Source organism: Azolla caroliniana, unplaced genomic scaffold (genome assembly GCF_043228905.1).
Source record: "Azolla caroliniana isolate FFs.n. ecotype wild unplaced genomic scaffold, voAzoCaro1.0.p SCAF_14, whole genome shotgun sequence".
NCBI classification, from domain to species: domain Eukaryota; kingdom Viridiplantae; phylum Streptophyta; class Polypodiopsida; order Salviniales; family Salviniaceae; genus Azolla; species Azolla caroliniana.
In genome coordinates, this window is record NW_028230449.1 from 18664909 (window position 1) to 18688430 (window position 23522).

General features: G+C 36.4%; 2 protein-coding genes across 6 annotated transcripts; one reads left to right on the top strand and one right to left on the bottom strand.

Moving 5' to 3' along the window:
• Nucleotides 1-702: 702 nt before the first annotated feature.
• On the bottom strand, nt 703-4618 carry LOC147855723 (uncharacterized). Its single transcript, XM_087330389.1, has 10 exons — nt 4575-4618; nt 4400-4436; nt 3654-3734; nt 3402-3451; nt 2987-3064; nt 2428-2485; nt 2293-2342; nt 2038-2146; nt 1523-1584; nt 703-920 (listed from the first exon to the last, which is right to left on the bottom strand). Coding segments are annotated over exons 1-10 (567 nt in total). The 5' UTR covers nt 4577-4618; the 3' UTR covers nt 703-880.
• A 13496-nt stretch (nt 4619-18114) lies between these two features.
• On the top strand, nt 18115-22947 carry LOC147855724 (uncharacterized). 5 transcript variants are annotated; one of them, XM_087330615.1, is made up of 12 exons: nt 18115-18302; nt 19327-19415; nt 20208-20412; nt 20783-20899; nt 21045-21161; nt 21324-21440; nt 21595-21711; nt 21828-21926; nt 22003-22086; nt 22163-22264; nt 22346-22432; nt 22503-22947. In XM_087330615.1, exons 1-12 carry the CDS (start codon nt 18214-18216, stop codon nt 22564-22566), a joined length of 1287 nt encoding a protein of 428 aa, XP_087186741.1. In that variant the 5' UTR covers nt 18115-18213; the 3' UTR covers nt 22567-22947. The 5 variants fall into 5 exon arrangements, with proteins under 5 accessions (XP_087186741.1, XP_087186744.1, XP_087186742.1 ...); XM_087330618.1 differs by having other exon boundaries at nt 22163-22255; XM_087330616.1 differs by having other exon boundaries at nt 21598-21711.
• The last annotated feature ends 575 nt before the right edge of the window (nt 22948-23522 follow it).

The following is a 23522-nucleotide window of genomic DNA, read 5'->3' on the forward strand; positions in this document are numbered from 1 at the left end:
AGATGGATATTCAAAATTATCTACATTGCCAACAATCATTTTACACGAATATAACATGCTCTACACTTCATTATCATCACCATGGACAAGGTCTACATGGTATAATAACATTTAAAATTGTCACTACATTACTATAAACTACAATGAGCATAACATCACAACAAAAATGGCAATCCACATTTTTCAAACAAATACATCAATGAGCATAACATCACAACAAAAAATGGCAATCCACATTTTTCAAACAAATACATCAATGAGCATAACATCACAACAAAAAATGGCAATCCCCATTTTTCAAACAAATACATCAATGAGCATAACATCAAAACAAAAATGGCACTCCACATTTTTCAAACAAATACATTTCCCTTATCATCCAAACTTCTCATACCTCACCTGGATTATAGCCATAAATAATAGTCTAATCGTGAAATTGATATATATATATATATATATGGAAGGGTTTCCGTAATCTCCATCACAAATATTTAAGTTCATGTAACATTCGTCAACATTATTAAGTGTCATGAATTTCTTTTTGAAGTCGCTGCATGCAAATCATTGATCAATTTTGTCAAAAACATAACTTTACAACTGTTAAAACTAGCTTGATGGAATTTTGTTTCAGTTATAACAAACCTAGAATTTAAAACTACGTCAAGAGAATAATGTATATGTTTACTCAACCATCATACCATCTCACCAAAATGGTCCTTCCATTGCAGCATGTTGTAAACTTGTATTCAACTCTATATATGGAAAACCATAAGAGCAAACGTTTATAAAGTTGGATATTTACATATTATACAATATTTTTGCTTGTGCAACTTTGTCATTGAAGTTAGTAAATTAATCCTCTCTTCATGTATGCGAGAGGTCACAACACTGTAGGAGGTGGTGGAGTCCCAGAAGGAAGGCTGCAACAATCAAATTGTTTATGAGAATTTATATATGCCAATTGGAGTTGTTTTTCAAACAAAAACATTATGCAATGCATGTAAACCCCATGACAACATGATCCAGGAACAAAAGAGATGTAACTAGCATAAATAAAGCTAAACACAACTATCATATGTATGCCAGATAACTACAGTCTAAAGTCTAAAACTGAAAAGGTGGGGGGTTTAAGGTTAATGTCTCTATATGGAGGCCAAATCATCTGTTAACATCTCTAGAAAGGCCACAGTAGACTAACCTATGAAACCTAAAACTGAAGAAAGGGGGATGCCGACATCTCTATAGATGCAAAAGTCATCCATTTCTCATTTGAAACCCTAAAATGTACCGCAACTATCTCAACCATACCCAAAAATAAAGCTCATGTACTAATAATGGAAGAGCTAGCCTGGTAAACAGTACGCCAATTTGAAATTTCTTAATTATGGTTTCTGATCCATGATGTGATCAAATGAGAGAGAGTAAAGTAGCTTTACTTCATATAACACGAAATGCTATGCAGCATTATAATTTATAAAGATGCACTAACAAAATGATAATAAATGGAAAATACGAATCATACTTGTGCTCTGCAGGATTTGGTACAGTCTCATAAATAGCATTAGTAACCACATCCCTTTTAATCTGCCAGCAGAAAACTTAATATTAGTTTTTTGCACTGTTACATAAGAAATTTAGTTCATTTAGATAATCCAATAACAGCTTTGATTTTCTTAGAGACAAATCAAAGACAGTTACAGACTACAGATAAATTAGTATTATGTACTAGGTCATCCTAGATTAATATACTAGCCAGGAATTCCTTTACCCAGTCAATGAGAATTTAACGGAAATCTTTAATGTACTACTAATCCCAGACGAATCTACTAGAAAGGATTTAACGCAGTCAATGAGAATTTAACGCAAAGATTTTAGAACGGCCAATAATTTAAGCACAAGAAAATATTTTAACAGTTTACCTTATCCATGTTTAAAATTCATCAGGCTAAAAGCTTAGGACTTTTAACTTCTAAAGCAATCCACTTCTAGAATTAATCAAGATTGGGAGCTATAGACTTAATAAGATTCACAATTCACCTGTGTAGCTTCACCTTGGAAGCCAATGAAAGATATTCTAGTAGAGTCTCCTCCAAAACTCATTGGAAAGTGTAAGGTGATATTTGACACACCTTGGAACTTGGGATACCTGTCATTTTTGCATAAGTTACTGTCGGCTATAGCTAGGTTTTGAACCACATAGTTTTAAAATAAATTGCAAAAATGCTAGAATTTTCAATCATTAAAAGACTAAAACTAACTTGACAAATAATTTTAATTGATGTAATGTTTTACCTTGTCTCATACTCGACATCTCCATTACAATTTTCAACAAGATCCCATTCCTTATTTGCAAAGACAAACCTTGAGTAATCCCAATTTCTTAGAAACAAGGAAATAAACAAAGGTTTAGCATAAAAACAGTATTACCTGGAGAGGAACCATAGCACCAACCAGAGTGAAATCAAGGTCTTCCCTATTAATATAGCTGAATAACAAAAATAACACTTTTCAGCAAAATTTACACAATCCACTAAAAAGTGGAACACTATCAGTACATTTTTTAACACAGGAAAATGACGCATTAGAGCACCAGGCCTTCCTTCACTAAAATTAACGACAAAATTTTCAACTGACCTATTTCTAGGAATAATATTTCAAACACATATTCTAAAATTTCCCTCAACCCATTACGTCATTTTTCGTATTTTTCCACTCAACTCCTAAAGAAGAAAAATCTCCCATACCCAAAACACTCATTTAAGATTTTATGGCATTGGATATATGACGTAATAGACCCAATGGCACCACAATTCATTGTACAGTGAAAAGAGAAGTTTAACTTACTATAACATCAAAACGTATAGACATGTAAATCATGAAAGACTGAAGACAATCATGTAACTTATGAAACAGTAGGTCTGAAGACGTGAGTTTATGCATAGAAACACCAAGCGAAAGTTTAAAAGGAATAGAGCTAGGAACATACGCCCTCATTTTTGATGGACTTCGACCCTCACCACCTCCAATGACCATTATGCTTTTGATTTTCACATCAGTTGTAAAGCTGCAAATTGTATGAAACACATTGTAAAAACAAAACATTGCAGAGCTGCGAGATAATACACATTCAATAAAACAACAAGGGCCAAAAACACTAAAACCCTAACTTTTCAGGATTGCCCAAAGTTTCTCAAAACCAAAACCAGGATATCCATATGTAGTACACAAACTTTGAGCTACATAGTGATAATCTCGTAGTTACCACAGAAAGTCAGGGCATTTTGATGTTTTAAGGTAAAGACAATGCAATAAATGATAAATTTCCATAGGGAAAAGGAAAAGGAAATTATCAGAAATACTGTTTAATATGAGCGTTAGCATAAATATATAATGTTTCATACGGGATATATATGAGAAGTTCTGGATCCCCTTGATTACTCTCCAAGTAGCCCTGTAAAAGGACAGCTATAATGAATCAGCCTGCATGACTAGTGCACGAAATTACATTATTTCATTCATGAAGACAATTATGGAAAAATTGGATAGTTTCATGGAGTAAACTTATGCAAAAGAATGACTATGACCATTCATCTCACATCATCCGTGTATGAACGGGAACACGTTAATGCATACTTAGAATCAATGATACCTACAATTGAATCATCCAAACGAAGATCCCAACTTCTGAGAACCTTCTTTGAGCTCCCTTCCAGAGACTCGTTCAAAGCCCAAACCTGACAAAATGTGGAAAATCTTCTAATATATCTTTACTGTACGGTTATGATAGAATCATACATAAAAATGATTTATCTTTCTTACATTGCAGGGTGAAAATGTACCGGAACATCACATCCTACTATAACTATAGTGTCGTTATGATCAATACACAGTTTAAGCATAAAAACACTAATTTTTCTTCGCTTGCAAACTGTAGTTTCACTATAACTTCATATTCCAGTATAACTATATTGTATCGATGTAATCAAGACATGGTTAAACTTAAAATTTTACAACCTTCTGGTTTTACAAACTGGTACTGCACTGTAACTATACAATATAGGTATACTATAATGTGAACCAAAAGAGAGAGATAGCAATTATAGTTATGCTAAAGGAAGACGCCACCGTGATTCTACATTTCTGCGTTCATAATGCATGGAAAGACTTCTTCCTGTATTCTACATTTCTGAGTTCACAATGAACAACGTAGTTTCACTAAAGAATCCTCTTAATTGGCCTCTTTATGGACGATAAAAATTCTGATTCTAATTAAACATGAACCGACGCAGATCTAGTAACAATTGGAAAAATGAAATAAAACTCCCTAACACATGTAAATACTCTCTCTCTATCTGCATCTGTTTCTATATTCTCTTCCATTGACTGATCATGAAAATACCTTGGAGATGTCGATTTGTTTGAAGAGCGAGCAGGACCTGGCAGAAGAAGAAGGGGAAAGAGAATGGTGATTAATAACATGCGACGAATCCATATCCTAACTAAATAATCAGAACGCAAACCCTAATTATCATCACACTTAGAAAACACATACGTTTATATACATACTTACATACATGAAGCGCCATGGATGCTTCCAAGGTTTTCTGTAGGAACATTCTAGAAGTATATGTATGTATATCGAAAAATAATAGTAAATAAAGATCATATATATACATATATATATATATATATATTCTTACGTCAGCTTTTTTCCACATCAGCGGAACGTGTTTTCCTACGTGGCAAACTAACGGTGAATTCCTGCCACGTCAGCGATTCTGCTGTCCTACGTGTCAAAAATACCCTCGCGTTTTCCACGTCAGCCATATACATATGTATCTAATGCTTGATTGGGAAACTTATCCAAAACACTATGCTCCTAATCCTCAAATACTACAAATATGGCCCCATTATGTTCCCTTTTTAGGATGCCCCAATAAAAAAGGAGGGGACGGAACAATTAACAATCAATCTTTGCTCCTTTTACCAGATTGTTAATCCTTAACCACTTTATATATATAATGGTTTTACTACATGATGATTCTCTTGACATTCTCCATGCCCATATTGTCCACCACAATCAAATAGAGAAAAAATAAGGAAAATTGCTTACAAATATGATAGCCACAGATGCAATCCTTCGCTTTGATGTGCTATATTGATGTTATTAGGAACTTAAATTAATTGCAACAAGGGTAGAGACTCGAGAGACAACATACAACAAAAATAGGGGGCAATGAGTACGTGGACATCATTTGAAGTGCATGCATGTGGCAATCAAGTCTTTACTTCATGACATTCACATTGTTGTATGGGATGACAAATCATGATCATTAATGAATTTGGTCCTTACAGTTTACATTCAATTTTATTGTGTTCCAAAGCACAAACTTTACTCGTTGAAAACATACGATGTAGTGGCGGCATACTAATACAATTGAAAATTGTTTCAGCAAATCGCCCACCTTAGAGCTCATTAATCCAATATGATCCCCTACATGCCTCGACTACCTTGTATGTTTTCAACGAGAAAAGTTTGTGCTTTGCAACACGATGAGATCGAGGATCAAGTGCAAGGATCAAATTCATCAATGATCATGATTTGTCAGCCTAAGTTTGTATAACCATACAACAAAGTGATTGCGTATGTCATCAAGTAGACACTTGTTTGTCTATAACAACTTGTATGTATGCATGCACTTCAAATGATCTCCCGATACTCATTGCCCCCTTTTTTGTTGTATGTTGTCTCTCCACCTTGTCGCAATTAATTAAAGTTCATGATAACATCAAAGTGAAGGATTGCATCAATATCTATAGACTATCATATTTGTACGCAAATTAGTTGAATTTTTCTCTATTTATCTGTGGTGACAATATGGGCACGGAGAATGTGAAGAAAACAATTATGTAGTAAAACTATTATATATCAAGTGGTTAAGGATTAACAAATTGGTAAAAGGAGCACTTATTGCAACATATTCTCCTTGTTACACGTTGTAATGGTTTCGAGACGTCTTTCATGTGTTTTATGTTGAATGTTTAGTTATGAAAAAGAAACTCCGCATGATTATCATATATTTTATGTCAAAATATTAGTTATGGTCAAGAAAATGGACATGACTATCATGTGTTTTATGTTCAAACATTAGTTACAAACAATAATAATAAATGCAATGAGGTTATTAAGAGCTTGAATCTAACATTAACCTGCAACCATCAAATGCACAAGGTTTGTATCGTTATACTTGAACCTTTAACATTATTAACATGACATTCCTATTATATATTACACTTGTATACTAAGATTTATACGAACACATTGTATACAAAATTGTCCCAAAGAAAGCACATTGTATGCAATTGCACATTGTATACAAAATTTTGTCCCAAAGAAAGCACATTGTATGCAATTGTCTTCGTATAGATAGTGTGATATTTTCATAGATTTACTATAAATAGGATTCAAAAGTGGCAATCTATTCTTATTGGTCAAAGATTAATGAAGATCTAGAAATATTCCAATATTTCAAGAACTAAAATCCAACTGACAGATTAATGAAGATTTCACAAATATTCAAGTATTTGAAGAACTAACATCTCAAAAAACAACACATTGCATGGTAACACGTTACACTACGACGGTTCACATGGAGGAGAGTTAGAGATCACTACGTTTGCATACATCATTGAAACTCTTGATATTTAAATCATAAACGAGGGTGTCATGGTAAAGCGCAACAGTCACATTGTCATTATTAAATTGTGACTTTATTAATGTTGCGTACATGATCTAAACTCTTCATAAAAGATTAGTCTTCAACTATATACAATAGTTTTCTTTACAAACATTGATTAATTCATCATCCGCCACACAAAGTTTGTTGAAAACAAACACGAGTGTATTGGAATGTCAACAATTTCTCATTACTTTTTATTTTATGCACTCTTGATATAGAAAGTATTGCTTTACAATATGAGAATCGAGATTGACAATTTGACACATGTATTACCATTTCTTATTTGAAATATATAACTCTCACGTAAACCAATGGGGATGGGGATGTTATTTCATCGAACCCGTATCAACATGACAAACTCACCCCTTTAATATAAACTAAAATATGAACATCATTAACTAATGGGAAGCACCCCCTTAAAGAAAAATGTGAACATCATTCAAATGTAGCTCAAATGTGAACATCATTAACTAATGGGAAGCACCCTTTTAAAAAAACATGTGATCATCATTCAAATATAACTACTTTCTTTATTCATCGAGCTAACTCAAATGTGAACATCATTCAAATATAACTATTTTCTTTATTCATCGAGATAGCTCTCAAACCAATGGGGGATGCTCCAAGGGAACAAATGTGGAGACGCGATCCCTCTTAGTAATGATTATGATAACCCTATAAATCTCTAGCTAGACTTCAAATAGGTGGATAGTAGAAAAAACATTAAAGCAATGAAAATATATACGTATGTATAGCAATATATAGAGAGAGAGATGTGGGATTGATTAATGTAGCAAGCAAAAAGCAAGGAATGTGGATGAAAGGAAAGAGATGAGAGGGATGAAAGGATGAAAATCATGAAGATGCGCTCCTCCTGATTGATCATTGCCGGAGATTGGGTTTGGGTTTGGGGATGGGGATGGTGCTTGGGCCATGATACCATTAATGTTCACCACCACCATCATCATGGACATCATGATCACCACCATGAGAAATTTTGCGCTTGAGGCATTGATTGATCCCATGAGAAAAGCCATAGCTATGTCTTACAGTTGGCCAACTATCGTGAGACAAGGCTCCAAACCAACACACAATGAGTTAGGGTATGATGGTGGTGGGTGAAGATTTAAGAAAAAAGAGGAGTGTGTGAATAGGAGCAGAAGAAGAAGAAGGTTATGTTAGAATGAGAGATTCATTTGTGTGTTTGCTTTAAGTAGGGATCATGGAAAGAAAGGGTCTAGAGAGAGAGAGCGTGTGGATTAGCGCGTGGTTGTGATCTTTTGCTCTCTCTTTCTAGAACGAGACTTTAGTCTTTGACCCCTCTCCCAACGCCATGTTTCTTTTCTTATTGACACTTTCTCTTATTTCTAAGAGAGAAAACCATACCCTCTCTTTTTTATCTCATGAAGGACAAATAACATTAAGATATTTTTCGCTTGCCGTCTATGTGTGACGTGACCATACTATTTTAGAGGGTAATATTCCGTACACTTTGAGTTTTGGTTCTTTCTTTCCCCTCTTCCTTTCCTTTCCTTCTTCAACACTTGGATTAGGACTCCTCGAGTGGATTTGGATGAATGGCATGTATCGTTCACCTTTAAGTGACGAGGTAATATTCATGTTGGTGTACTATGAGTATGAGTATGATTCGATCATCGGTTGCGAGGTGGATATGTCATATTAATATGGAAGCTTGTGAGTGGGAGGGGGTGTTTGTTGCATTGGTTAACTACATTTCTAGATCCCAACACACTTCAAAGGCACGGTTTTGTACCCAACTATCTAGAAAGTGAAGTGGCAAGACTAAAAAACGAACAAGTAGACCTATAAGTTAAGTTATGCACCTAGCAACCAAGAAGCTTATTGAAAGGGATTTATATTCGTGCATTGCTTTGTCTTATTTTGCTCAATGTGAAAGTAATGCCAACAACTAGACATTTGATCATGCTCATTGTTAAAACCTAAACCTTAGGCACTATGTATCAATATTCACATGATCGATTTAAAAACATTGTTCTTATTGAATTGACATTAGCGCCCTATAAATGTGAAAACCATCAACCTTGCCAAACAAATCGTTCGCGTTTGGTAGAGTGAGTTTTGAAACATTATGTGTTGTTCTAGTAAGTTGGATAGAGTTTCCCACTTAACGATGTTAACCATGGGTCCACATTAAGCACCCACCCATTGCAAACATTAGGTTCCCACTCGACATTGTAGTGAGCTTGTTGTTATTTATGAATGACCTCGTAGTTTATTGATTTTGATGCAATGAAGACTTCACCACATAAATTTTGAACTATCATTGATTGCAAAAGCTGCTGTTAACATCAAATTTGCTAGTCTCTTTTGAATAAATGTGTTGCACATCGTATTCTTAGTAGTCTTTTGAATAATGTTAATGTCCTTTACATATTAATCAAGAGTTCATATCTATATATATTTTCTCTGACTTATCATGCACGCAGTAGTTTTCCTCGCACTAGTATGTATGGCAATAACTCAAAGATTGAAGGAGCAAGACATGTCGTTTCATCAAAGATGAACAACACAATGAAAGGACTACAATGTAGCAAAAACAAGGCATTAAATGGCAAAGCATGCATAACGCTTTCAAGTTTGATATGTTTGGCTTAGTGAAATCAATATTGAGAGATTTAAACATGATAGTGTTTTGGTAAATCCTTGTTTTGCAAACTCAGTTGTTGCATCGAGTCTTTAATGATGTTAGGATATTTCTAAAAACTCTTCATAAAAGTTTATCCTAAGGTTATACATGATAGTCGTGGTTGTTCAGATTATATGACTTTACAGTGTTAGAGTCAAGATTAACACATTATTCGTCACAATACATAGAATAAAAAAATTTGCGATACCCCTTTCAAAAGGAATGCAAGATTATGCAACAATATTTCTCTACTTTTTGTTTGGTATTATGGACATCATTCAAAAAACATTGGTTTACATACAAGATTAGTTCATTCTCCTAGATAACAACAAAATGACCACCTGAAAGGCATTCTACTTTTATTTTGTAATCCATATAGTATATACTAAAAAGTCACAAGCGAGGTTAACATACACTTTCCATTCTTCAAATACATTAGAGAGTGGAGAAAATAGGTGATAAAGTATTCCTATATGAGAAGTTTGAGGATGAGGTATGGATTGAAACAATTAGGATTGAGTTATGGACTAAAAGCTGGCTAGAGTGAAGGGGTTTCTAGTAAAATAATGTGTTGGGAAAAACCCTAAAATAATATTGCGTGTTTCTTTTTCCCCCCCAATGCCCATAATTTTTTGTTATTTCCACAAATTGTCATTGGTCAATACATTGATAAAGCATTTAGTTGGTAAAATAAAAGAAACTCAACCAATCCCATATTTCTCTAAGCATACAAACACCTAGAATACATATGCGAAGCATTTAAAAAGTTTTATACCTTCTTTTCCAAAAAAGAATATACTCCATTAGTTAAACAGTCATTTTGTACACAACTTTAGTCCCGTTATCGAGTAGTCATTGCCTAAATTATCCTATCATTCTCAACTACTATATACCCTATGTAGGTTGTATAAAAGCTCGCCACCAGACATTTACATACATATGGGTGACATCACTTATTTATCTTACACTTTCGCATATGTCTCTAGCCAAACTTTCCATACACATCACTAGCATTCCATAGCCCACATGTGTGTTCTTTATGTATCTCATCTCATTCACGCCCCTCTTTCAACTAATGGGGGGGGAGGAGGGGGAACAACATCTGCATACTACGTAATGCCTTCGTATATCCATTCCATTTTTTGCAGCCATCGGTGTAGTACGTCAACGTTTTTTGAAATTCAGCCTCATTAGTTCTAAAGCATCATCTATTCCATCAATCCGCTCATATTGTGCCCTCCATGTAGTTATTAGTGTGTGCCATATTAGCTTAATAGATTCAGTTGGAGGTCGTTTGTTTGCTAAAAATATCCTAATACATCTTATCGTCCATATGCACCATATGATAATGGGTGCAAGCAACATCCATAGATCTCCAATTTTCTACTTCTAAATGTGGATTCCCTTTTATCAATGATCAGTCGAATAGTTCCATTGTCCCTGTTGTACATTGCTTTGCATGTGCTATCATATTTCTCCACATCATCATCAAGATAGTTCCAGCAAGCATGTCCCCATTTGAGGGTAAACGAGCTAGAGGCATGGCATAGCAATTGTAATGCCCTTCCCTAGATAGTTGCTGCCTCACGACATTCCCATAGACAATGGGAAATGCTTTCTAGTTGTCCACATGCACTTCATCTAGGGTCTACATTGGGGTCTTTACCCCACGTCCCTACCAACAAGGCTCTATGCGCAATAAGCCATAATCACATCATTATCTTGCGGACACCACTATCATGCCATATCATTTTCCAGAATTGATCTAATCTCCTTTCACTAATGCCCTCATGTATCAAATATTTAGGTGCTTGCAATATCTTCGTGTTCTTGCTTGAGAATAATTTGCCTGTTGATTTCCGTATTGTATCTAAAAAATGGAACCAACTTGGCACCCTCAGTTCGTCCTTGAGTTCTCTCAAAATACATTGTTGGGTCCCATGATAGCTGATCTGAATGCCCTTCTATCTGGCAACACACTGTCGTCGATATGATCTCCCTGGGCTTGGGGTCAATCATCATATCCTTTCCATTTTTTCCAATCAACCTAATTGTCCTTTTAGTTTGATAAGCTAGTTGCTCACATATTGCCATTCCCTGCTCTATTTTGTAGTAGCATGCCTCATTAGATCCCGTTGTCATTCCCTTGATTACAATTAGATAATTTCCAGCATCAATAAGTCCTGTCCATTCAGTTTCAGAGGTAATTATATCTTTATCTTCCAAGGTTTGCATGTTGCATGGAATGACATCTGTAATTCTCTTGAGCATGCTTTTACTCTTGCTTATCCTCCATATTATAGCCTTTTGAGTGTCCACATCATTAGACATAAATATCTTCCAATCCACTACTGCATTCCATTGGGAATTGATTAAATTGGCCCATTTGAAACCTGCTTTTTGTCCTATCATCAACCCATCCAAATCTCTGATTAGTGGGTTCCACACAATTGGCATGTACATGCGGGCATATGCATCATTTTTCCACCTACAAGTGATTCCCTTTCTCATTCCCTGCCACACCTTCATAATTCCAGCATCACATATACTTTGCATACATCCCTAGTATTTGGGTCGCATTTTTGGCACAAAACCCCCAAAAGGGTTGCTTGACCAGCTTCCACCTTGTCTCGACAATCACATCTTCCATATGCATCTCCAAAGAATTTTCCAAGGTGCCTCAAGTGGTTACAAACTCTTGACCACCAACTTGTCTAACAAGGCCTTAGTTTGCACCACTGGATTTATCAGTCCCACCCCGCCTTCGCTTTTTTCTTTTATAAGTGTGGTTTTGTGTGGACCATGCAACCTTTTTGCATGAGCATGTTTTTCCTCGGTGCCTTTAAAAACCTTTTTATTAATTTCATCGACTTGGGCGCGATTATCCAACATGCAATAGTACGCCATATAGTGGTCATTAGAACTTGATTTGCAATCACAATCTTGCATGCAAAGGATAGTTTTATTGCATTCCACCATATTAGCTTCGCATTTCTTTTGTCCACGAGCAAATTGTAGTGTTCTGATCGATCAATGTCCATACTGATTTTGAAACCCAAGTATCTAGTAGTTTCTCCTCTCCTAAACCATCTGAAATTGGGGTCCGGAGCCCAATTTAACATGTCATGCTTATTACTAATCCAAATGCCCACTAATTTATTCCAATTTATTTTAGCACTCGAGCCCATCCAAAACTCATCAATTTCACTTTGTTGTTTGTCCAAGTTGTTTGCTAATTAACATAAGTCGTTGTATAATCAACATATTCCGTATCAATTAGCATTCCTATATCATCGGGCAGGGGAAGACCTTGTATTTGCCAAGATCTATCAACATTTTGTTAATGCAAATCTTTTGTTGCAACAATGAATAGGTATGATGTCGCGGAAAACCACGGGTACGTGTGGAAACGGGGCAGGACCACCAGGGTCTTAGACCAATGAGCCAGTGAGAAAGAGAGTTTGTCTGAATCCTTTCCAGGCAACTACACCGGATGGTTTTCGAACGCGTTCTCGATCCGGATCGATCCTCGGATTCCGGATGGCGAGCGCATGGGCTTGAGGACGTAAACTATTCTGGAACATTTGTCGAATGACAACGATGAGCTCATGGGCTCACTCACTCGGATACGCAAACTCAATGGGAGAAAGCCAGAGACAAGAACACAAGAAAACGCAAACACAAGGAGAAACTCAATGAACTAATGATTAACAAAGAAACAAGAAAGATTACAACCGGACGTGGCCGGCAAAAGAGCTTCGACCTTGCTACACATACACACACACACACTCACTCACACAGAGAAACTAGTGAGCCTTCGATCGGGAGCACACAAGCTGCCAACGCGAAACGGAGGCCTTGCTGCACGATGACAGGAAACCAGAAAACAGAGAATGGAAGGAAGCTTACAGAGCTCGATACAACAACACCTCGATCTCCAAAATCGTGGATCCCTCTTCCGTCTTTTCTCCCTCCTTTGATAGCTCAAGAAGGGAGAGACCATTACATCAGGCTATTAAGACAACCGCTTTCAATCCCTAATTTTCTCCTCGATTTTCTCACATCATATCTCTCATTCCTCTATAAAGGCTAGTTCGTGTGCATCCGTGCACACCCGTGTTCACGCACATCTCGACCCCTTTTCTCTTAGTAACCGGAATCCCTCTCAACAACGGGGCCAATGGGCATCCTTGGTGTACCGATCGTTACGTCTTAAAGCTCTTCTCCATGCTTCCCGCCATCAAAACCTGTCTAGATGCATCTCTATAAAAGCAAGTCGTTCCAAGGATCCATTGTTGCTCGAAGCCTAGGGCCTCCATCACTACTTCTAGGAATTCCCATGAGATCTTGTCATATTCTTTTTCGAAGTTGAGTAGCATTGCTGCTAGGTCCACTTCTTGCTCCTCCGCCCATGCTGAATATTCCCAAAAAGTAACTATCACCAATGCTCCGGTTTTCCATGAAGCCAGTTTGCAGTGTATGTATAATGTCCCCTAGTATCGTTTTCAATCAACTACTTACAACTTAAGCCATTATCTTATAAGCATTGGCGAGAATCGTCAATGGTCACAAATTATCAAGTATCGTTAGATCTTTTCCATCCTTAGTTATTAAATAAATCTTTCTCCCCCATCTTTTTTTCTAATTTTAGTTGCTTTCTTCCGAAAGAAGCATGACATTCCTCAATTTTCCCACCAACCTATGAGCAGGATCAAGGTACCTCCATTTGACATTATACCATATTCTTCTTATATCATCAATCCATTTATGGTCCATAACCAATTACTTGCTCACCTTCACATTATGTGGCATGCATCAATTGTTTTCTTGTATGTGGAACAAAACTTGTGCATGGTATGAGCACATTGTTCTAAGACAAATAATGCATTTGCCTTTCCTATCGATGAGTTGAGGGTCCAAATACCATTTGTCTAGCCTGGACATCGTCCTCCCATACACGCTTCCTCCTACTCTAGAGTATAGACAAGATTTTTCTTTTTGCATCTAAAAGTTAGGGGCATTCCAACATTCTATCACATTATATGCGAAACAAAACTTATCCCATGCACTAGTGTCATTTGCATTTCCTCTTATATCTTATTGTTGCTCCACCATATTAAAATATCTCCCATGATCCACAACCCTGCATCTAGTTTCTTATCCACTAGTTGCAACCAAAATTCTTTTCTTTCGACAACTGAATTTGGGGCATATATGTTTAGTATGCCCAAATTCCCACATATGTGCTTTATCCTTATATAGACAACACAACCCTCCATTAAACTCCCCTTTCTTGTGCATGGTACATTAAACTTAGCTTTAATTGTTATAAGCATAGAACGTAATAAACGTGTTCATACAAGCATTCAAATGTTTGGCTATAATATATAATGACATATTTTGATTCAATCTCTATAGTTCACACTCATTTTTTTGTAAAGTTCTAAAGTGAGGAGGATAGAGATGTCTTGATTCTTAAGAAGCATCCCAGAGGTATGCATGTTATACAATGCAAATATTGCAACCATACTTATGTTGGTGGTTCACAATCGATTAGAGTCCACTTATTGGCATTGAGAGTGAATCAATATATAATATAGACCATAGTCAATCCAATCCAACTTCCAAATGATTTACCATACACGTTTGATTGAATCATTCTCGAATGCGAATGCAAGTATATTACATATGGTTCATTCTATGGAACTTATAAGTACTCCCCTATGAATATGTCTATCCCCTGTAGCTGCAAACCATGTATTGGTCCAACTCCCAGGGCAAATATTTCCAATTTTGTCGATCTTATTCCCATATAGATGGTGCTTCTGCACCATGATAACATCAAGCACCATTGCCTCAGTGCAGCGTTGAATTTCAACAACCAATACATTCTTCTTCATCTGGAATTGGGTGCCACCAATTCCTTATATATTCCATGTTAGTAAGCTAATATTCATTTCAACATATAGCATGCATCTTTTGTGGCCCACCCAATGCATTTATAGCTTCCACTAGGTTAGCTATGATCCTATATTGGAGATTTTCCTCTTCCAACTATGTCAACATTTCAGGGTGGTATACCATAAACTTCGTGATCATTCTAGGAAGCTTCCTAAATTTCACATTTATGTAGCATATGCCTTCCTCATTTGCCTTGCCCGAACTCCATATCATGACATCTTTCCATTGTCTTTTCATTTTCACATCTATTGCGGTACCATGTAATGAATCTACATGACCACCCATTTGTTGTTCTAGTCATCCCAGTGCTTCTTCTCTACTGCGGGGTTCCTTATTTCCAACAACCAGAATATAGGACAGTCCAATGATTTGGCCTTCGTCATCACAATTACCATAGATATTGACTCTACACATGCCATCCTTCCTCATCTCAATTCCACACATTTCCTTGAACCACTTTTTGCCGGTCAATTTCAATTTGATCTGTTGGATAGTATTTGATAGGGGGGTCGCTTTGTATTGAAGATTCCATTTCACTCTAGGCCATTTACGCATACCTTTATTTTTCTCCATCCCATTATCCTCCTCTTTTTTAGCACGCATGTGCCTTTTGATTTTTCCTATCCCCTTAATATGTTGGGTTTTCACTAGTGACTTAGCTTGCTCTTTCAAGGGGCTTAGGACCTTTCCTATACTTATTTCTCCTACCTCATCCATACTTTCATAATGCATCTAGTTAGTATCATCCATTAACAAACCATCTTCCTGTTGCAATTTCTATGTATCATTAATAGCTTTCACATAGTTGCCCTCCAAATTAGCCTTCATTCTTGCTTCCCTTTCATTAATTGTGTTTTCATTGTCCTCCAAGGTTAAGAGTTCATATTTGTTGCTAAGTGGAAACCATTATTTTTTTGTTTTCCTTTATTGTTGTTATATTTCCGTCCATCTTCATTCATAAGCATTGCATAGTTTATTCTTAGATTGTTTTGTTGCATCAAACTTGTTGTGCTTTTCCATCCTTGCTTCCCGTTTCTACGATGCATGTTCTCCTTACCTCTAGGGAATCTCAAACCATATGCCCCATCTGTCTACATACAAAACATTGCCCTGGGAGTTCGACATATTCCACTGTTTGTACATGGTCGGGCATTTGTTTCCTGCTAAGCAACATCGATTGCAGTAGGGCCTTTACGTTAGAGATAATTAATTTGATCCTCGGTGTTTCACTTATTCTCTCTACTAATGTTTTTTCCAAGCATTTCTCTCCCATACTTTTGCCAATGGCCGGGAGAAAGGACTTCCCATTGCTTAGGTAAACCAGGGAAAAAGGTCATTATCACTACTAGATTGCCTATACAAGCATCTGCTTTACATATGTCGAAGTTTGCACCGTATTTGAATACATAGGCTCTTGCGTTGTGCCATGTTAGCGGGTTGCTCTCGATAATTTTGCGTAAATTCATTTCAAGCATCACCATGACATGGTAAACCCCCCTTCCCATAAATGTGATGTCCTTCATTCTGCCAGGGTCTTCTTGTAGGCAACTCTACAACCAGTCACACACACAACGCTCTATTAGGTTGACTGCCCACCACTTTCAACACAAAGGATTCATGTTTGAGTCGTATTATTTCACTCTCCATGATGCATTCTTCTTCCCGGGAGAGAATAAAGGCTCCCATAGCTTGTATTGAGCTACCACTCCGACTGTCCATCCCATCTATCCCTTGTTATGAATCATCATCATAACAACTACAACTACGTTCATGACATACTTGCATCCCCTTAAAATACATGGAATTTTTGTAATGGTAGTTGTAAAATGTAGACTCCATGTTAAATTCTTTTAGAGTATTCAAATACCTAATCTAAACATAAAATGCACATTTTTTAACAACTATGGAACTTACATGCATATTTTAATAAAATAAGGAACTATAAATAGAAAAGGTTGAGAAAATGTTTCTTCAGGCCATGAAACCCTAACGTGGGCAAACTTACATATGTATGATGGTTTTTCATGTTACGATGGTTGTTTTTTGTTTTTTCAAGGGCGACCTGGGTAATGATAAATAACGGGGCACATTATGGGTTGGCATAATGAGGAAATAGAAAAACTCAACCAACCTTGCATTTATGATAAGAAACCTCACATGCTTATGAAATGTAAACGGTAGGAATCAACAATGGTTTAGTTCGGGCTTAACTAGTTTAGCATTGTCCAAGCCAATTTGGATTAAGCCTTACCTGATTTAGAAGATTTTAAAACCTAATTGAACCAATCCCTAAATTGGTTTTGGGGGGCACGGTTCCCCAAGGTAATACGTATTTTTGTAAATGACTTAATCGGTTTGAGCCGGTTAAGTAGGGCTCAAGTTGAACCAAATTGAGCTCAAACCGGTTCCGAAAACTCAAGCCTAAATCAAGCTGAAATAAGCCGTCCAAACAATTGTTAAACGGCTTGGTTGAGGCTTGAGCCGAACAGTTGCAAAATCCTAGTACCAAACGGTCAGCTGGCTATTATTATCATCACAAACGTAGAGATTAAAAATCTGAATGAATTCTTCTTAGGTTACACAAGTTGTGTGTCTTAGTGTGTGCAGGGGGTCATTTTTATAAATAAAAGGAAATTTGACGGGGGGGTATTTTGAGAAATAAATGAAACTACGCAGGCGTATTTTTCTTTTCTGTGGAAATAAAAAGAAAAAGCGACAGAGCGCCTTCTTCTTATACACCCTCCCCTCAACGTTCTTTCCTCAGAGTTTGTAACTTTTAGGGTTCCCCAGAGAATTAGGGTTTCCGGACAGAGACAGTGTTGACGCGCAGAAACAGAAGCAACAATGTCGCGTGTGTATGTTGGCAGCATGGATCCTCGCACTACAGAGAGAGATCTTGAAGACGAGTTTCGTGTCTTTGGCATTTTGCGCAGGTGCCCACCCCTTCTCGTTGGTTTTATTCTGTTTAATAGTTTATTCTTTATTTTATTCTATTTCCTTCGCAATATGTCTGGGTAACCAAACGAAGGTAGACGCGCGTGATCCAGTTGCTATATTTTTGAGAGCTAGATATCTGTTTTTTCATTTAAAAATGTCTCTTCTACGTAAAAATATCGAGTCATGCAAAAATGGGAATTTGATACAGTCAAATTCTGTTAGTTTTTTTGCTCTTTCTTTTTATAGCATGTTTAATCACGAATTACAAAAGAAAATTTTGCTTAAGGAGCTATAATTTAATCTAGACATCTTCATCTCATCATGTTAATTTTCATCTTGGTTATTATCAAATATTGAAGTATATATGCATATAGTATTTGGCAAGGTTTTATATTTTCTAACATATAATTGATGGTCTATTTCTATGACACCATGGGTTGCTAAGAAGCAGCTTTTCTGTTATAGAATGGGTTCTTAAGCAAGTCTTCTCGGTTTTGGGATGTATAAGCTGAACTCTGTTTTATTCTTCACTAACTGAAATGCGTTAGCAGTTGGTAGCTTTGCCTAAATTTTGATTGATTCTATCTATCAATTCATAAGATTTTTAATTGTTACTGGTCCATTCTTCATATTGGACATTATGACCTGAAGTATTGTTTCAGAATGGAAGCAAGTCTATTTGTAGCAGGTTTTTCCATTCTGAATCCTGCATCCATTCCCTCCTATATTTTTTATTGATGTATGCTAGCAAAAGATAAAAGGAAACTATCAAGAGGAAAAACAGAAACTGTGTAATTTTGAGTTTTCCTAGTCTTACAAGACCGAAAAGAAAAGAAGAATGTTAGTATGATGAGTGTCACTGCAATTCGGTGCTTTGGTGAATGTAATGCACTCTCATTTAAGGCTGAAACAGAAACCTCAAATTGGAAAATATCAAGCAAGAGAAAACGTTGAAAACTTGTTTGTGGGCAAATTTTTGAACATTTTGAAGATGAGAGCTCATTTTTTTGTTATTTACAGTGTGTGGGTTGCTCGGAAACCCCCTGGGTATGCATTTGTGGAATTTGATGACAAAAGAGATGCAGTTGACGCAATCAAAGCATTAGATGGTATACATTATCCTCTTATTTGAATATATTGCTTCTGCTATAGAAAACGATGCCAGGAAGCATTAGGTTTCCATAAACTCTTAATAAAACATGGAAATGTGCTGTCATTTAATATTGAAAATAGTAGTTCCTGGTTTTGAACATGAAAATGTGCCGTCAATTAATATTGAAAATAGTAAGCTATTGGTTTTGAACATGAAAAATGCGCTGTCAGTTAATATTGAAAATAGTAAGCTACTGGTTTTGGCAATTGTAACCTATATCGCAGAAATCGAATGGAATAGGAAATGTTCAAATTTCAAATCCAAAAGTGTGAGTTTAAAATTGATAAAACTAAATGTGTGTGGTGCATTAACATAGAATCTTCTCCACATGGGGCCTTGGCATATGGGGCGTGATTTAATTATGCTGTAGAAAGTAGACTGTAATCTATTGATTTGACTTTTGTATTGAGTAGCAATGCATCCTTTTGTATTCTCAATATTCTTTAGTTATAGAATATGGTGTCTGAATACTTTTTGATAGTTTTTCTAGTTATGCCATCATATCATATATGTATGTAGATTCTAGTTGCGTCAAAGAATAGTTCATTGTCGCTAAATGTTTTCATACCACATTTTCTCATAAGTTTTACATGTGACATGCAATTGATTTGTCAATGATAAAAATGTCAGTACATTCAAATAATCGCATATAAAATTAATAAATCAGTTTACTGGTAAAAAAGGGTTTTAGATGTACTGATATTGTATCTGTATCTACTCTGTAATAACCATCATCTAAACATTCCAGGGAAAAATGGATGGCGTGTGGAAATGTCACGTGCTATTGGTGGTCGTGGCAGGAGTGGTGAAGAAAAGAAGTGCTATGAGTGTAATGAACCTGGACATTTTGCCCGGGAATGTCGTTCTAGGCCATCTGGACATGGTTCTGGAAGGCGTGTTCGAAGTCGCAGTCGTAGCCCCCGATACCGTCATAGCCCTGGTTATCGACGTAGGTAAGTTAATGGTCATCACAAAATGGGTTGTTCTGGTTTCACGGGGCTTGTTATTCCACTATATATATCTGGGCTGGTTATGTGATTTCTACATTGTTTGGGAAGTAATTCCTTCTACATTGAAGGATATGTGAATGGAGTGCATGTTTTATAGAATTTGTTTATTTATTTTAAAAACATTTATAAAACCAGGACAATTTTCTCTCTGATCTTGATTTATAATGATTTCAGTCCTGATTCTTTCTCTTCCAATCTCTATCAATTCAGCACTGTGGATATTGTCTTTCTAATTATTGATTAATACGGAATCTGATCACGTTTATGACCTTTATGTAAAACAAAATCTCATTCTAATAATTGATTCCTGTAGAAGCTTATCTCCACGACCTCCTTGCAGTTTGACTCCTCCACGAAGACCTTCACGAAACCGTAGCCGTTCTTCATCCCCCAAACGTGCACGTGGAGCATCATCACATACATTAAATGGGTATTCAATATATTTTTTTGTTGGAGGTTGTTGGACTATATGAACTGAATGTATAACTGAGATTATGTCGATTTTCATAATAATTTGTTATTAATGCTCAATCTTACCACAGATAGTCACACTAATAATTGTTTTATAATTGTAGGAGCTTATCTCCCCGGCGATCCCGCAATTTGACTCCTCCACGAAGGTCTGCACGCAACCGTAGCCGATCACCATCTCCCAAACGTGAACGTGGAGTACCAGCTCATACCTCAAATGGGTATGCAATATAATGCTTGTCTTTCGTAGAAAATTGTCGGACCATATCAACCAAATATATGATTGAGATTATCTGAATTCATCATAATTATTTATTATTGCTAGATCTTACCACCTTGATGATATGCAGATTGTTATCAAAATATTTTGTTTATTGTTGTAGAAGCTTATCACCTCGACGACCCCGCAATTCGACTTCTCCACGAAGGTCTTCATGGAACCGTAGCCGCACGTCATCTCCCAAACGTGAAAGGGGGGCATCACCACACACATTAAATGGGTATGCAATACTCTATGTGGTTTTGGAGGAGGTTGTCAGAAAATATCAACCTAATGTATTGTGCAAAATATCATCGTAATTATTGGTTAATGACGAACCTTATCATGTTGACAGTATGCAGATTGTAATCCTAATAACTATTTTATTATTGTAGAAGCTTATCACCTCGACGACCTCGCAATTTGACTCCTACACGAAGGCCTTCACGGAATCGTAGCCGCTCGTCATCTCCCAAACGTGAACGTGGAGGATCACCACACACATTAAATGGGTCTGTAATATATTTATTATATGTTTTGTAGGCAGTTGTCAGACTGTATTAGCTGAATATATAATCTGATATCATGAAAATTATCTTCCCACCAACTCATTATTTTATTGCTGTAGAACCTTATCACCTTGTCGACCCCACAATTTGTCTCCTCGGAAGGCAAGGAACCGTAGCTCCTCCCTATCACCCAAACGTGAACATGAAGTGTCACATGGGTATGCTATTAAATATATGTATATCAACATTCTTTTATTAACAGTTTCAAGCAACTGATATCCAGAAACATGGCAGAGCTCCAAAATACGAGAAAAAGAGACCACAGAGCCGTAGCTGCTCACGATCTCCTAAACATGAAGCATCACCGCATACAAATGGGTATATGCAACATAATAAGTATGTCAACATTTGTTTAATAAAGGTTTGAAGTACCTGACATCTAAAAAAATGGCAGAGATACAAAATATGAGAGACAGAGGCCAAAGAGCCAGAGCAGCTCGCCATCTCCTAAGCTTGAACATGAAGTATCACCCCATACATTATATGGGTATGAAATGTATTAATTATAATGAAATATATTAATTATATAAACGTTCTTTTGAAGTATTGAAGTAACTGATATCCATAAATGTGGCAGATCTTCAAAATACGAGAGGCCACGGAGCCATAGCCCCTCGCCATCTCTGAAACATGAACGTGAAGCATCACCACATACATTAGATGGGTATGCAACATAATATCTCTATAAAAGAACACTGAAGATTTCAAGTAACTGATATCTAGGAATATGGTAGGCCTTCAAAATGCGAGAGACAGAGCCCAAGACGCAGCAGAAGTCACAGTAATGATGCAGCTTGAATTCGTTTCATTCATAAATATGGTACGCATGTCTTGGTTCTGATATGAGTACTGTGGATGTTGGGGAAATGAAGATGTTCTCTAGTATCATGCAGAATCATACGCCACTGATGATAATGTTTGAATGGATTTCTATCATATGCGTCCCACAAGTTTAGTCTCTTGGATAAGGATGTGGAAGAACTACTCAACACATAAAGCTAGCTCCTGAGTTATAGGTTTGTTAACAATTCTCGAGATTTTCTGGATGTGCTTGTCGAGTACTACTAATTGCTTTCTTTTGTTTTATTACTTGGATGGAGCAGTAACTGTGTTTAACATTATGTATCATAAAGTGGAGTTTTGATCGTGAGTAATGCAGTATAATTGAATTGCTACTTAGTCTACTTTTCATAATTTGCAATAGGGTAATTTCCTAATTACTCTCTTCTTCATGATTTTGGCATTGTATCAGTGGGGTGCTTCCCATGAGATTTATGCTTCAAAAGGTCATGTATTATGTATTGAAATTAGCACTTACGAGTCAACGCATCTTGTCAGGGCAATTTGTAAATTGGATGAAGGGGGGGATCATAAGATAATGTAGAATGAACTACCAAGGGTCAGCAAAATTCTGAAGACTCTTTGAATTGGGGTTACTATTAATCATACTGATGCTTTCATGATCCTGGAGATTTGACGTGCATGCTAAAAGAGCACAAGCCTAACAATGCGATGGAACAACAGATCTTGTGTTGAATAAATGTGTTTGGTAAGAGATGGCAGTAAAATTAGAAAGTGGTTGAGTCTAATCATGTGTATAAATGAAGTTGTTGGTAACCCTTTTTTGTACTTCAATGACAACGATATTTTAAGATGGTTTATGTTCAACTGACTAATTAACAATACCATTGATGACTTACAAGCATGGTAGATATTGTGCTGCATGTAAAGCTGTCTATATCATAGAGATACAA